This window comes from Diabrotica virgifera, chromosome 6 (genome assembly GCF_917563875.1).
Source record: "Diabrotica virgifera virgifera chromosome 6, PGI_DIABVI_V3a".
NCBI classification, from domain to species: domain Eukaryota; kingdom Metazoa; phylum Arthropoda; class Insecta; order Coleoptera; family Chrysomelidae; genus Diabrotica; species Diabrotica virgifera.
The window spans coordinates 4,245,485-4,260,843 of record NC_065448.1 but is presented as its reverse complement, the minus strand read 5'-3'; the positions used below and the strand labels follow the sequence as shown (position 1 = coordinate 4,260,843).

Below are 15,359 nucleotides of genomic sequence, written 5' to 3'. Positions count from 1 at the left end.
TGTGATGTGGGACTCCCGATGGATAATTAGGTCTTTCAAGACTACCGTTGATCCTGTACTTCTTCAGCAACTTGTGCAACTCAACCTTCATTACGAAGAAGTTCATCAAATGGAGCGGTGCTATCATAAATATTAACTATTGGCTGCGTTCCACTAGTACTCGCCACAGATAAATATTTCTCCCCAATGGAATCTGTCGCTTGAAATTTATTTGAACCACCACCGGTTTTGTAAATTTCCACTTTTTGATTGGCCTTATCTTTTTTGGCTATTTTTAATGCTATCATAAAGAAGTCTTAACTGGCCTGCATTTCTTATTCCACGTTGTGCCGTTGCATTAAACTCCTCGGTGATAACCTCCCATACTTCGTTCTTCAATTTTACACTTGTGCCATCCGTTTGTTTATTGTCAATTACATTAAAGTATTGTTTTACTATTTCTAAAATGTTTTCTTTCTCCTGCTCTGTGTACTTTTTTCCTCGCTCTCGTTTCTTTTCAGCCTTATCCATTTTTGATAATAATTTATATATGTTTTTCTAATTTAAAAAACATATGTTGACACTTCAGGAGGGCCCAAAAATAAAATTAACCGAATTTATATAATCTTTTTCTTACTTCTTATACATATTTTGTACACCGCCATCTGTAATTATACTAAGAAACTACAAACAGTTTTCAATAAATATTTTATTCATCAGTTAGTTATTTACTTGGTAGTTTTGCTTTATAATACCGAATTTAATTAACTTGTCGATTTAGTAGCAAAGTAAATTTAACCCACAGATACTTATTTGATGATTTATTTGTTGTTTATAATACCGGCCATTATTATATTAAATATTGACATATTAAATATAGCTTAATTTACAAACTATTTTAATTATTGTTGTGTACCTACACTATTGTGTTTGTGTCTGTATTGAAAAACATATGCCAATTCAAAATACTTATTTAATAGATTATTTTGAACAAGAATTAAATATGTAATGGGATTCCCTTTTACCATTAACTGCAGAGAAGTAAGCTAACGAATTTAGATTTCTTAGATTAGGTTTATTAGAAATAAGATTATTATTAGATTGAGGTAAAGATTAGAAAGTTTTCTTATGAATTGTAGGGATTGCAGTATGTACTTAGTTTTAAAAATACTAAATAATCTATTTTAATGATTATACCTACACTATGATAATATTGTTGTTAATTAATATATTTCGGCAAGTAATGATAACCAATTGACATCAATAATTAAAATAAATAATTATAGATATTATTTTTATAGTAAACAAAAAAAAAAGAAAAATATCTCTGACAAGTAATGACATAAACGTGGTCAGGATGAAAAGTCACATTCTAATGTTTTGACAGTGCTCTTACGTCAGAAATTTTGACCTACATAATCTTGCTTTTGTAGTAAGAAGACATTGGGTCTATTGAATAAAAAGAAGTATTTGCTTTTACTTACAAGTATTTAAGTATTTACTTAATAGTAATTGAATAAAGTCATTTCTTTAATCCTTTATTTAATTACTATTAAGTAAATACTTAAATACTTGTAAGTACAAGCAAATACTTTTTTTATTCAGTAGACCCTATATCTCTGTGCTTTTCAGATTTCTATACCCCATGTGTAGTGGTGACTTTTGCTTTTGTTTCTTTTATTATTTCGTCTATAAACGTAATAAACAGTAACGGGCTCAAGCTTCCCCCTTGTCTTACTCCTTCAGTTGTTCTGAACTGGTCAGATATCATATTTTTACTTATCACACGGTTTTTGGTGTCTCTGCATATTGATTTAGTTACCAGTATACGTTTCTCTGGTATGTTTCTGTTCTTCAGACTTTTCCATACTTTTGATCTAGGTACTTTATCGAATGCTTTTTCCATATCAAGGAAACTGAGGTACGTTTTTTTCTTCCTAGATAATCTTTTATGTTTAGAAGGTTTAGGTTTAACAGGTTTAATATTGCAATTAGGTTCAAGAGTATACGCGCGTCATCAATATAACTTCGGGAGATAGTATTATAACTTTTTCCGTAAGGTCTGCGAAACTTTGGCAACAGTGGTAATCTTTGACTTTTGACATTATCTAAGATCAGTATTTTGACAATTATACTCTTAGGCGCGCTAAATGGAAGTAATAGAAAACAATTTTGTTATTAGTAAATAAATATTTATAAAAATACAGTGGAACCCCGATAAGTCGGCCCCCGATAACCCGGAAATCCGGCTAACCCGGACCGATTTTCATCAGATAAACATTTTGATTTTCAATATTTTGTATTTTTCAATTTAATTGTGGCTTATTTCCCATCAAAATAGTTAATTATCAGACAAACCTTTCAACAATAAAAATGTATGTAATATAATATTTGAGAGATAATGTGTATGTGGGTAATTTGAACTATACGATATTAAAAATGACTCATAGCACACGCCTCAGAAACAACAAGCCACCTGTCTGTAGTATCTATTCCTTTTTATTTCAAACTGTCAGCATTGTTTAGGAAAGACTATTTAAAAATTCTTTTAAAAACAATGGTCTTTAGTTTTCACTGTTCTAATAATAACATTACATCGTTGTAACTGTATTGTGTGGCTTGTATTGTTCGCTTCCATTTGCTTACGTTTGTGTTTGGTGTTTTTTTTAGTAATTTTAATGAGTAGGTACTGTGCATATTTATAAATATATTTCATGTTATTTCAATTCTAACGGAGTTTATCTGTAAGTATACCGTATTTTATTAATTTTTACCATATTCTCCGGCTATCTCGGATTTTCGATAACCCGGATCGGTCGCGGTCCCGATTAATCCGAGTTATCGAGGTTCCACTGTATACCAAAATAGGTGAAAAATTTATTAAAAGCGTGTATTTTGTTTTTTTTTATTTAAATTTAAAATTTAACTTATAAACTATTGATGATATATCTATACTATAAAATCCTCCTAAAACTGTATATATTCGCATTAGAATTCGCAATATTTTTACGTAAAATGTACTTACCTATAAGTAAAACTCATAATTAACAATAATCTATTTTTTCGAATAGGCCAACAACTTAGTTCTATTACACAAAAATATAATAAATTAACTAGTAAAATAATAGTAAACACTACTTTCCTATGAAACAACAATAACGAATTCTTAAAATAATACACTACTGCACTGAACAGATATCGATAAAGATAACGGAACAGATAAGAGAAAATCTGACGCAGGTTTGTCAAAATTACAGTGACAATTAGTTATTAGTTATAATATGTTCGATTTCTTGTCAGAAATAAAAACTTTTAGTAGGTCCAAAATGACACAAAATCTAGACATGGGATAAAAAAGTTTATTTGAAGAAAGTGTATTTTTTTGTTCTTCTTAATGGCGGTACAGGCTCGTTTTTTTAATATTGTATTTAATTACAGAGTAATTTCCACATACTAATATATTTCTCAAATTGGGCTTTGCATCGCCATTCTTTATTATATTACGAATATGTTTGCCAAATATCTCGACAAAATATTCATAATTACAGCCGCAATCTTGGACCGTGTTTGTTGCTACCTGTTGATCGCTACTGTTACCTCTTAATGTCATAAGCTATAATGTAATTATTGCGAATGTCAATATATGCATACACTCTTCATGAAACCTAATATCTACGCAACCCTAATGTTCCCTCGTATTTTTAGGCTACTTCCAGCGACGGCAGAGTAGTAGATAGAGCCAGAGCGTGGTGTTCATCAATAGGCGTTCCTTACTTCCGATTCTGCCCACAGATGTCTGAAGATGTCGCCATGGATGAGAAGGCCGACGACAAACTAGTTCGAATGCTTTGGGAGACCAAAGCCTACATGTACGAGCAGATGAGTAGTATAAAAGAACTGGCGGATATTATAAATAGGTGTTAATCCTGTTAGCAAAGACATTTTTGTTATTTGTGTTTTTAATTTTATGTTTTCAATTATAGAGAATGTTGTAGATAAACAAATTCAGTTTTTCATAATGGTTTGTGATAAATAAAGGAGTACCACGAAGTGGAATAGTGAATAGGTACACACAGAAGAAATTCTGAAACGATTCATCTTGCTTTTGGGAATATTCTTGTTCACCGATATGGTCTGCAAAAAATTTGATTTGTAGTGGTACATCTTTGTCCAAACACACACACATTTTGTTTTATTTACTTAATTTACTAAATAACTTGCGTGATAATAAATGCTATGTGCATTTAACATAAGAAATAAAGACATAGTGATATTCATATCCAGTAATCTTTAATTTACTTGCCATGTTCATTGTACTTGGTTTTTATATAATATTTTTTGCTAGTTAACGTTTTTATACATTTAGTGAACTATAAAATTATTATTTGCGAATATCTTGAATAACTTAATCAACTTAAAGAACTCATTCGAATTTATTATAGCCATAACACTTAGTCTATAGTAAATCAAAGTAGTACATAAATTTTTCCGTCTGTCAAGTTTGTATTTCGTAGAAAATATATGCAATATTGCAACACTGCGACTTCCATCCAATCAGGTCTACCTCGGTAAATGCTGGATTTAAAATTCGGCCAAAAGGCTTAAGATGGTTTTGTAATAAAGCAATGGAGAACATCAAAATTCCACGAATATTAATAGACCAGCGCCTCGATTTTTGACCCTTCGCTTCGTTATGAAACGTACTCGTTTCGTATACTAAACAGATATGAAGTGAATACGTTCGATAACGAAGCGAAGGGTCAAAAATCGAGGCCCAGGGCGCATCTGTAAAATTATTAGTACATTTGGATGTTGAGAGGTGACTCATATTTTTTGCAGAAATTGCTTGAAAGTAACTCAAGTAATAATATTTGAGTTATCCTCCCACTCAAAAAGGTCCAGAACATTGTTTAAATAATCAAAATGTTAAAAAATGAAGGAAAGATTCGATTTTTTTCTTCGTTTTTTGATTATAACTTTAAAAGTATTCATTTCCGAGAAAAGTTGTACTGACATAAAAGTTGCGTAATTAAATTTTCTACAATATATGAATAATTAAAATTTTAAAAATTGTCACCCTTGTTGCAAAATAGCAATAATTGCGAAAAACCATAAAAATAAAAGTATTCGCGTTTTACGTTTTTCAACCATTTATGCTATACTCACAAACCATACATACTCATAGACGTTTCACGTAAATTGTCAAGGTCAAGACAGCAAATTAGTTACCATTCCAATCCAGAGATGTCGCTGTCAGTCCCTTCTCTTGTCATATTTAACAACTGACAGTTGACAATTAAATTAATTTGTTATTTATTTTTATTTTACAGTTTGTGGCTTAAATATTTTATTATAGTGGTGTTACGTTTTTAATTAGATTTAATCACAATTTTAATCAATTATATTAACCTCCTCTTCGTTTTTGTGAGTAGAATTTTTAGTTTACATTGATCATCCCGTGTTGTGTTTCTCCACATTTAAAAAACAATATAATAATAGATCCTGAAACAGTTTATTTCAATAGACAAGTGTGTCATCAACACTTCGGGCCTATATATTTTTGGAAGTTTGTAAAAGATTATAGATAAATACGGTATTTATCTAAACAATCATCCTACAAGATTCTTTCAAAAATTTTCATTCAACTCAATATTACACATCAGTGCTTTCACGTGACACATGGCAGTAGTGTTTTGAAAACAAATTGGAACATTTGAAGTTTTCAGTAAAACATTGAATAAAACATTAAATTGTCTTTCTGTTGTTTTAATTTCCTCAAAATTTCATCAAAAATCCCGCAAAATTTATAATTTGAAATTCCTACATAACTAAAATTTATCAATTTAGTTCCCATTCCAATCAAGAGATGGCGTTAATTCGATCCGAAAGATTAACATGGTCGTGAAACGTCTATGAGTATGTATGGTTTGTGGCTATACTTAGGACCTTCATATTTCACCCAGAAAAACTTTATGATTTGGTAAAACAATGCTGTAAATTTTTTTAAGAGCAGTTTAATAAATTTTGTAAAATAAATTTTGCAATCCAGATTTCGCAAAAAAAAATCATTTTTTCAAAATGTTGCAGGACTGAAAATAAACCAGACAGCAAGTTTAATTTTTTTTACATATAGAAGAATCTAACAATAAAAAACTGAAAACTTTTGTTTTCTATACTTCCACAAAATTTATTATATCTAAGTGACTACAGCTGTTTCGGCGGAGTGCCTTTCTCAAGTAATATAGTTTACAATGTGTTTGCCTTTTTAATCTTCAACTGAAGAGGTTGAGGAGTGGGGAGCTGTTTGTCTCGAGTTGGTCATTCAGAATTATATCTGTATTTTTCAGTTTATTAATTTCCATAGATTCTAAAAAAGATAGCTTAAGGCCTTTATTTTGAATATGTAGAATTTTAAACTCTTCATTGAAAGAATGATTATGATCTAGAAGGTGAAGTGCGTATGTAGAAGTGTCTGTTTTTCTATTGTTGAATGCCCTTTTGTGTTCTGCTATCCGTTTGTCAAAAGTTCTGCCAGTTTGACCGATGTACGTTTTCGGACAGTCACCACAAGTTAGTTTGTACACACCACTCTGTAGTTGCTTTCTCTTTCGGCTTTTATTGTTCTTAATATATTTGCTTAAGTTGTTGTTAGTTCTGAAAGCTGGTGTTATTCCTTTCTTTTTTATGTATCTGGCTATTGTTGTTGTTATCTTGCCAGTATATGTGAGAGAGCAGAAGGTACTGGGTTCTTTCTGTGGTGGTGGATACACTAATTTCAGGGCTTTCTTATGGAGTTTTTGGTTTAAAATTTTGTTAACTGTTTGTTCGTTATAGCCGTTGTTTACTGCTATTTGTTTAATGATGTTTAGTTCTAAGCAGTAAACAACGGCTATAACGAACAAACAGTTAACAAAATTTTAAACCAAAAACTCCATAAGAAAGCCCTGAAATTAGTGTATCCACCACCACAGAAAGAACCCAGTACCTTCTGCTCTCTCACATATACTGGCAAGATAACAACAACAATAGCCAGATACATAAAAAAGAAAGGAATAACACCAGCTTTCAGAACTAACAACAACTTAAGCAAATATATTAAGAACAATAAAAGCCGAAAGAGAAAGCAACTACAGAGTGGTGTGTACAAACTAACTTGTGGTGACTGTCCGAAAACGTACATCGGTCAAACTGGCAGAACTTTTGACAAACGGATAGCAGAACACAAAAGGGCATTCAACAATAGAAAAACAGACACTTCTACATACGCACTTCACCTTCTAGATCATAATCATTCTTTCAATGAAGAGTTTAAAATTCTACATATTCAAAATAAAGGCCTTAAGCTATCTTTTTTAGAATCTATGGAAATTAATAAACTGAAAAATACAGATATAATTCTGAATGACCAACTCGAGACAAACAGCTCCCCACTCCTCAACCTCTTCAGTTGAAGATTAAAAAGGCAAACACATTGTAAACTATATTACTTGAGAAAGGCACTCCGCCGAAACAGCTGTAGTCACTTAGATATAATAAATTTTGTGGAAGTATAGAAAACAAAAGTTTTCAGTTTTTTATTGTTAGATAAAATGAACTTCCATCAAGTAACGGTCGAATCCATCAATTATATAGAAGAATACTGTTCCTTTCGTTTGCAATTTGCATAATTAAAATCGATTAATTACCACGGCGTCAGGAAATTTTTTAAATAAACATTAATTTTTGGTGCTACGCGCAGGACAGCGGTGTTCGATTCACACAAGTTGATTTCCACCAAAATTTCTTCCAATCTTTATCTAATATATTATTTTCTTACTCTCTATTTTGTTGTATTTTAATTTTTAATTCCACAAAGATCAAACGAATTTTATTATTGTTTGTGAAATATTGTTTAAACAATTGCATATGTTTAAAAATAATAAACTTTTATTCTGTAAGTTAAAATATATGAACAAAGAAAGTTTTTGCTAAAAAAAGTGTTATGTATTTCAAAAGATAGAGTATGTGTTTTTATTTTGCAATAAACAAATTTATTTATTTATATCGAAATATAATAAAAATTAAAATGTATCAATCATTATCAAAGGTCATTGGAATGCCCAATCAGAGCAAACTATCCGCTGTCCTGCGCATAGCACCAATAATTAATGATTATTTAAAAAAATTCCTGACGCCGTGGTAAGTAATCGATTTTAATTTTGCAAATCGCAAATGAAAGGTACAGTACACTTCTATACGCAAAAAACTTTCAACTTGCTATCTGCTTTATTTTCAGTCCTGTAACATTTTGAAAAAATGAATGTTTTTTGCGAAAGCCGGATTTATTTATTTTCGGGCGAATTTATTTTCCAAAATCTATTGAACCGATCTTAATGAAATTTACAGTACTGTTTTATTGTATCATAAAGTTTTTCTTAGTGAAATATGAAGGTCCTAAGTGTAGCATAAATAGTTGAAAAACGTAAAATGCGAATACTTGTTTTTGTGTGGTTTTTTTCGCAATTATTGCTATTTTGCAACAAGAGTGACTATTTTTTATATTTTTAACCAATTTTATATTGTAGGAAATTTAATTACGCAACTTTTATGTCAGTACAACTTTTCTTGGAAATGAATACTTTTAAAGTTATAATCAAAAAACTAAGAAAAATATCGAAATTTTATCGAAAATTACCACAGCGTCAGGAATTTTTTTAAATAAATATTAATTTTTGGTGCTACGCGCAGGACAGCTGATACGTTTGCTCTGATTGGGCATTCCAATGACCTTTGATAATGATTGATAAATTTTTAGTACATTTCGATATAAATAAATAAATTTGTTTATTGCAAAATAAAAACACATACATACTATGTCCTTTGAAATTACACTTTTTTTAGCAAAATCTTTCTTTGTTCATATATTTTAACATAAAAAATAAAAGTTTATTATTTTTAAACATATGCAATTGTTTAAACAATATTTCACAACCAATAATCAAATTAGTTTGATTTTTCTGGAATTAAATTATTAAAATACAACAAAATATAGAGTAAAAAAATAACATATTATATAAAGGTAGGAAGAAATTTTGGTGGAAATCAACTTGTGTGAATCGAACACCGCTGTCCTGCACGTAGCACCAAAAATTAATGTTTATTAAAAAATCCTGACGCCATGGTAGTTAACCGATTTTAATTTTGCAAATTGCAGATGAAAGGTACAGTATTCTTCTATATGGAAAAAAATTTCAACTTGCTCTCTGCTTTATTTTCAGTCCTGCAACATTTTGAAAAAATTAATTTTTTTGCGAAGCTGGATTGCAAAATTTATCTTGCAAAAGCTATTGAACCGATCTTAATGAAATTTACAGTATTGTTTTATTATATCATAAAGTTTTTCTGGGTAAAACATGAAGGTTCTAAGTGTAGCATGAATGGTTGAAAAACGGAAAATGCGAATACTTGTTTTTTTATGGTTTTTTTTCCCAATTATTGCTATTTTGCAACGAAGAGTGACAATTTTTAAAATTTTTAACCAATCCAATATTGTAGAAAATTTAATTACGCAACTTTTATGTCAGTGCAACTTTTCTCGAAAGTGAATACTTTCAAAGTTATAATCAAAAAACAAGGAAAAAAATCGAATTTTTCTTTCATTTTTTGACATTTTGATTATTTAAACAATGTTCCGGACCTTTTTGATTGGGAGGATAACACAATTATTATTATATGAGTTAATTCCAAGCAATTTCTACAAAAAAATATGAGTCACCTCTCAACGTCCATCTCAAAACAGATGCGCCCTGGACTATAATAAAAGTAGTAAAACTTGGACTTTCCACTAATACTAATGTCTACTCTACAAGAATAACAAAGTAGCTATTAAAGCGGGCAATAGAATATGCAGTCTATTTAAAACGACAAAGGAACTATTACAGGGCTGCACATTCCCTACTCTGACGACCAAACAGTGATCGCACAAGACAAAGATGACCTGAGTTTTATGGTGAGAAAACTGGAACAGGAATATACAAAGAATGCGATGGAAATACAACGGAGAATACAGATATAAAACAGCTGGAAATAGACGAAGGTAAACAAATCAAATAAGAATACAAATCAAATAATTGTTTAGGTTTCATATCAAACAAAAGAACAACAGAAGAAGATATAAAAAATACACTAGGAGACTGCATACGAAAATTGAACCCGATACTGTGGGATAAGAACATCAGCATAAAAACAAAAAGAAGAATATATAATACTATGACAAGAAGTATCCTCACTTATGGGTGTGAAAATTGGACAAGAAAAAAGAAAACCAAAAACAAAATAAGAGCAACAGATATGGAAATCCTAAGGAGAAGCTGCAGAGTAACAAGATGAAATAGAGTAAGTAACATAGAGATTAGGAAAATAATGGGAATTAACTCGAGATATAATAGACTACATCGAACAGAAGAGATTAACCTGGTACGGACATGTCAGAAGAGCAGACCAAAATCGTTGGTTAAACAGAATAATAGAGTGGAGCCCGATAAGAGGAAGGAAGAGAGGCAGAGTCCGAAGATCTTCCAGAGATGGAGTGGACGAAGGAAGGGGACTGTGCTGGTGACTATCAATCGTGACTTTTTGAAATAAATTAAGGAGCTGTCGACAGCAGTCTTTCCAGACTCGTACGTAGGAAAATTTGTTCAATATCCCTAAACCGTTTATAACCCAACTTGGTCAATATACATTTGTGCTTTCGATATACAGAGTGTCCCCGAAAATAGTGGGTTCCTTAAAGGTATAGGTAGAAGGCACAATGTAGAGCAAAAAAGTCTTATAACATTTTTTTCTAAATTGATCCGTTTGACCAAAAAACGAAAATACATTTTGATATGCAAATTGAAGTCTGGCAACAACGCGCAACTCAAAAATCTAAAGATTAAAAAAGTAGGTTTGTAGGTCAGTTGCATCTGGTATGTAAAATAATGTAAATATCAACCAAACCCATATCCATTATTTTGCAGGTAGGTACCTACGATGTCAACAACCCCAAAAATCACACCTCAAAGTAAATAAACAAGGGGTTATTAGGTTAAATTTCCACAGTCACAGCAAGTTCTTCTAGGCTACGTTGCCATGTCACTCAAATTTATGAAAATAAAAATTCACTTATATGAAGAACAATGTAATTTTTTTCTTGAAAACGGTTAACTTTAGAAAAAAATGTTAGGACTTGTTTGTTCTAAATTGTGTATTATATCCATACCTTAAAGGAACGTACTATTTTCGGGGACACCCTGTATATACCATGTGTCGTAATATTGAACCAGTGTTGCCAATTTGTATATCTACTATAAAGTTCAGGACGTTTTAAGATGAAGAATTTATGACAGGAAGAAAAATTTAAGTGCTGCTTAAATTCTTTGTTGCTAATACAATATAGTCACGATATTCATTTTATCCTGGTTGTATATCTAAAGTTTTTTAACTTTTATTATATTTACCGTATAGTCTATATTGTTACCATTTTTAATATATTTTGTTTTTTTTTGTGTTGCTCAGTATTAATTAAATGATGTTTATTAAAATAATTAAAGCATTTTATTAGTCAGACCTTAAAAATCCTAGGAAATAGAAGAAATCCCCATTGTAATTTTACTAACTTTTGAAATGATGGATTATAATGAAATACGTTTGTATTTTTTAATCATTATATTACAAATGAATATGAAACAAAAAAAAGTTAAAGCTGGTTTAAATGCCATCATATAAAAAAAATATGGCAAATCAGTTTTGTTCAATATAGCAAGAATATAATGAGCGGTTGCTTTTTACAGTCCAATCAACAGCCATTTTCGTGTGGAATTTTAATTCATAGGAGATTCTGACCAATAGAAAGCTACAGAAATAAAAATTACAGCGATTATTTTTTGATGATTTTAACTTACAATCGTATAGTAAGATATTTGATCACGTGTTTAATTCTGTCCAATCAGATTAAAATTATACTGATTATTTCATTCATAGGAGATTCTGACCAATAGAAAGCTACAGAAATCTGAATTAAATCGATAATTTTTGATAATCTCCCGTCGTTAAGTATATTACGTCAGATGCCCTTCGTTGCTACGAAAAAATACATTCAGTGACATTAATGACAAATGTTTTAAAAATTATAAAAGTGATGACTTCCAATCGTCAAATATTTATAAAAACTGTGTGTTTAATGGTACTTACATAAATAAATTACAATAAAATTTTGGTTTTGAACAGTTTTATTCATGAAATAATCGCAACAAATTGCACTCGACCTCTGAAATTAATATAGAATTTTTGCTCTCGTGACACTTTGACATAATTTCACGAGCCGAGGGCGAGTGAAATTAAAACTGTCAAAGTGTCACTCGAGAAAAATTCAATAATTTCAGAGCTCTTGTGCAATTACTACTGAAAATTATCTACTGTAGAAAATTACCAATAGAATTTTTTTAAGTAGATTGTTTCTGTTTAATGGCAACCAGTTTCCTAGTTTTGACAACTGTCACATTTAAGAAAATATCCATAATATACGTATTAAAAAAGAAGCTTACGAATATCACACGACAGTAAGAATAAATAAGAAAATAATGCTTCATTTTTACTCAAATTTGTTGTCATTGGGCAATAGCCACTCGAGCCCTGCGGGCTCTCGTGTCTATTACCAGACAACAAATTTTCGAAAAACTGTCGCATTATTTTCAATTTATTCTCACTCTCTTGTGATATTATACCCGATAATTTTTGATAATATCCCGTCGTCAAGCATTACGTCAGATGCCCTTCGTTACTACGCAAAAATGAACATTCAGTGACCATTTGCGTTACTATGCAAAAGCCAAAAGTATTCATGATACAAAAACAAAAAAAAAATCAAAATTTTCAGTAAAAGAAATCCTACAATTAATATTTGAAACATTTTTTCAAATTTTTACAGTTTTTGCCATTTTATTTTTGGTGATACCGACACAACTAGATTATAACCTTTATCAGTAACGTTAAATACTAATACTAAAAAGTTCTGCCTTGGATAAGGGTTAATATACACACATCAATTTGGAGTGCAATATAAATAGTTAAATTGCATTTTAAAATATCTCATTACTTGTACCTTAAATGTATTGACAAAAGATAAATTTAAGGTCAAGTATACTTAATTTATATTATAAAATGATTTGCTCATCTAGACAAAAATATATTTTGAGTTGATTGTTTACTTAATTCCTTAGAAATATTTATTTTTGAGGTAAGGACGTAGGTAAAGGTTTGCATAAATTCATTTTTTCATGAATGGGCGACTTTATAAATAAATCACGGAACGGGTCGATTTTTATTTTTAAATTACTATTTTTTGGGTTGAATGATTTAGATGTTGGAGTGACAAGCTGTTCCCCATATGTCCAGATTGACGTAAGTACTACCTTATAGAGCAGCAATTTACTATCCAGAGATAGTCTTGATGAACGGCACATTAACCAATACGTATTTCTGAATTGGAAACCTAGTTGCTTTCTCTTGGTCTAGATATGTTTCTTTCATGTCAAAATGAATACCAAGATATTTTACCTCATTGACTGGTGGTAATTAATGGTTGTTTAAAGTTACAGGAGGACAGGTGCCTCTTCGTGTTGTATCTAAATGTAACATTAATAGATTTTCCTTCATTGACTTTAATTTTTCATTCCGAAAACCGATCCTGTATTCTGTCTAGATACGTTTGATGGAGATGCGAGGCATAAATAAGGTCAGTAAGTGAGGATATTGCAGTATCGTCGGGAAATGTTCCTAGCATCATTTCTTCTGTAGGGGGTCTCTCCTCTAGTGGTTCCTGAAAAGTTGGAGGTATATCTGCGGTAAACAAGAGATACAGGGTAGGCCTCAGCACGCTACCCTGTGCTATGCCAGCTTTGATAGAATAGAGTTTGGAAGTTGCATCTTGATATTTCATAAAATAACACCTACCTGACAAATATGACTCGAGAAGAATGTAAAAGCTGTGCGGTAATGTCCTTTTTAGCTTGAATACGAGGTCTTCATGCCACACCTTGTCAAGGGCCTGCCTAACGTCAAGAAATGCCGCTGAACAGTACCTCTTGGCCTCAAAATCAGCATTTATATGTTTTACCACTCTGTGAACTTGTTAGATTGTTATGTGATGGGACCGAAATTAAAACTGGTGGTCTGGAATTAGATTTTTCCAGGGTTAGAGTTTTTTTACTAAAAGTTTTTCGTACACTTTAGACATGATTGGCAATAAGCTGATTGGTCTGTAAGATGTAGTTTATTCTTGAGGATACGTAAATTGAATGTTATTATGGAAATTACTGAACATTTGAAGACTATAATCGATTTCATGATCCGAAATGCATAGTACGCAGTCATCGACATATCGTTTGTGGATATGTATTGTTATATAATTTTTATGGGAAAAATTTAGTGAATTAATTTTATGTCAAAGACCACAAGATCGTAAATTTTCATCGCCCTGTATATGACCAAAAATTGTAAATAAAATAATTTAGCCGTAAGCAGTTTTTCGTGAAAGAGTAAAAGTCTAGTGGTAAAGTTTCTACGAACGGATTAATACATGTCAAAACAATGAACTAGAAAACGGTAGTTTTAGAAAGTTAATGTTGCCACTTTGGAATGGACAATAGACAATGTTTCTAAATGATTTCCTAGAAAGGAAGCAATGGTAAACAATTTTGTTTAGTTTAGAATAGAGGGTTTTTTTAGGATGTAAGAAAAATTAATTTTGTTATCTCCTGGAAATTGACAAGACATAAAATATGTATACAATACTATTTGTTCTTAAGAAAATAGTAGGGATATTATGGAGAATGTTTGTGATTGACGAGGAGACCGATGGAGGGAGAATAGGGTGGTTGATTTTCGGATTGATGATGGAAAAAGAATTCACTGTATAATTGAGATCGGAAGAAAGCAGTGCCAGTTCGAAAGTAGTATTTTTGTGTAAAGTGGTTAATTTGGCGGCCGTGAAAGCAGATTCGTTTTTGAGACGAAATCGTGATCAAGTCGAGAAGTACAAACTCCTTGTGTCCAAATAGATTCCAGTTTCTATCTGGAACGAGTAGCCGGTTTATATCAACTGGCACGAGATACCGAGTTGAGAGAAGAAATCTTGGAATTATAAAGATTGATATTGTTTGTATCGAGTCAGAGATTTAATTGAGGAGAGAATTCGAGCGAGTGCTGTTTTTGTTTGTGAAACAGTTTGAATGAGAAGGACAGTCGCAGCATCAGAGGTGCACGTTGTGGGAGAACCGAGGACAACACAATCCATGAGAAGAAGTAAAGAAGATAGAAAAGGTTAGTCAGATTATTTGTGAAAAGAGAGAGTTGTTTTATAT

At 31.1% G+C, this 15,359-nt stretch overlaps 1 protein-coding gene across 7 annotated transcripts in view; it reads left to right on the top strand.

Annotated features, from left to right (window-relative positions):
* Positions 1–7,541, top strand: part of LOC114327054 (85/88 kDa calcium-independent phospholipase A2) — an 80,635-nt gene extending 73,094 nt beyond the window's left edge. For all 7 annotated transcript variants that reach the window (XM_050654234.1, XM_050654233.1, XM_028275553.2 and 4 more), the window contains one exon: positions 3,685–7,541. In XM_050654234.1, coding sequence (XP_050510191.1) covers positions 3,685–3,903 — 219 coding nt within the window. In that variant the 3' untranslated portion in view covers positions 3,904–7,541. The remainder of the gene's footprint in view (positions 1–3,684) is intronic.
* Positions 7,542–15,359: the final 7,818 nt, after the last annotated feature.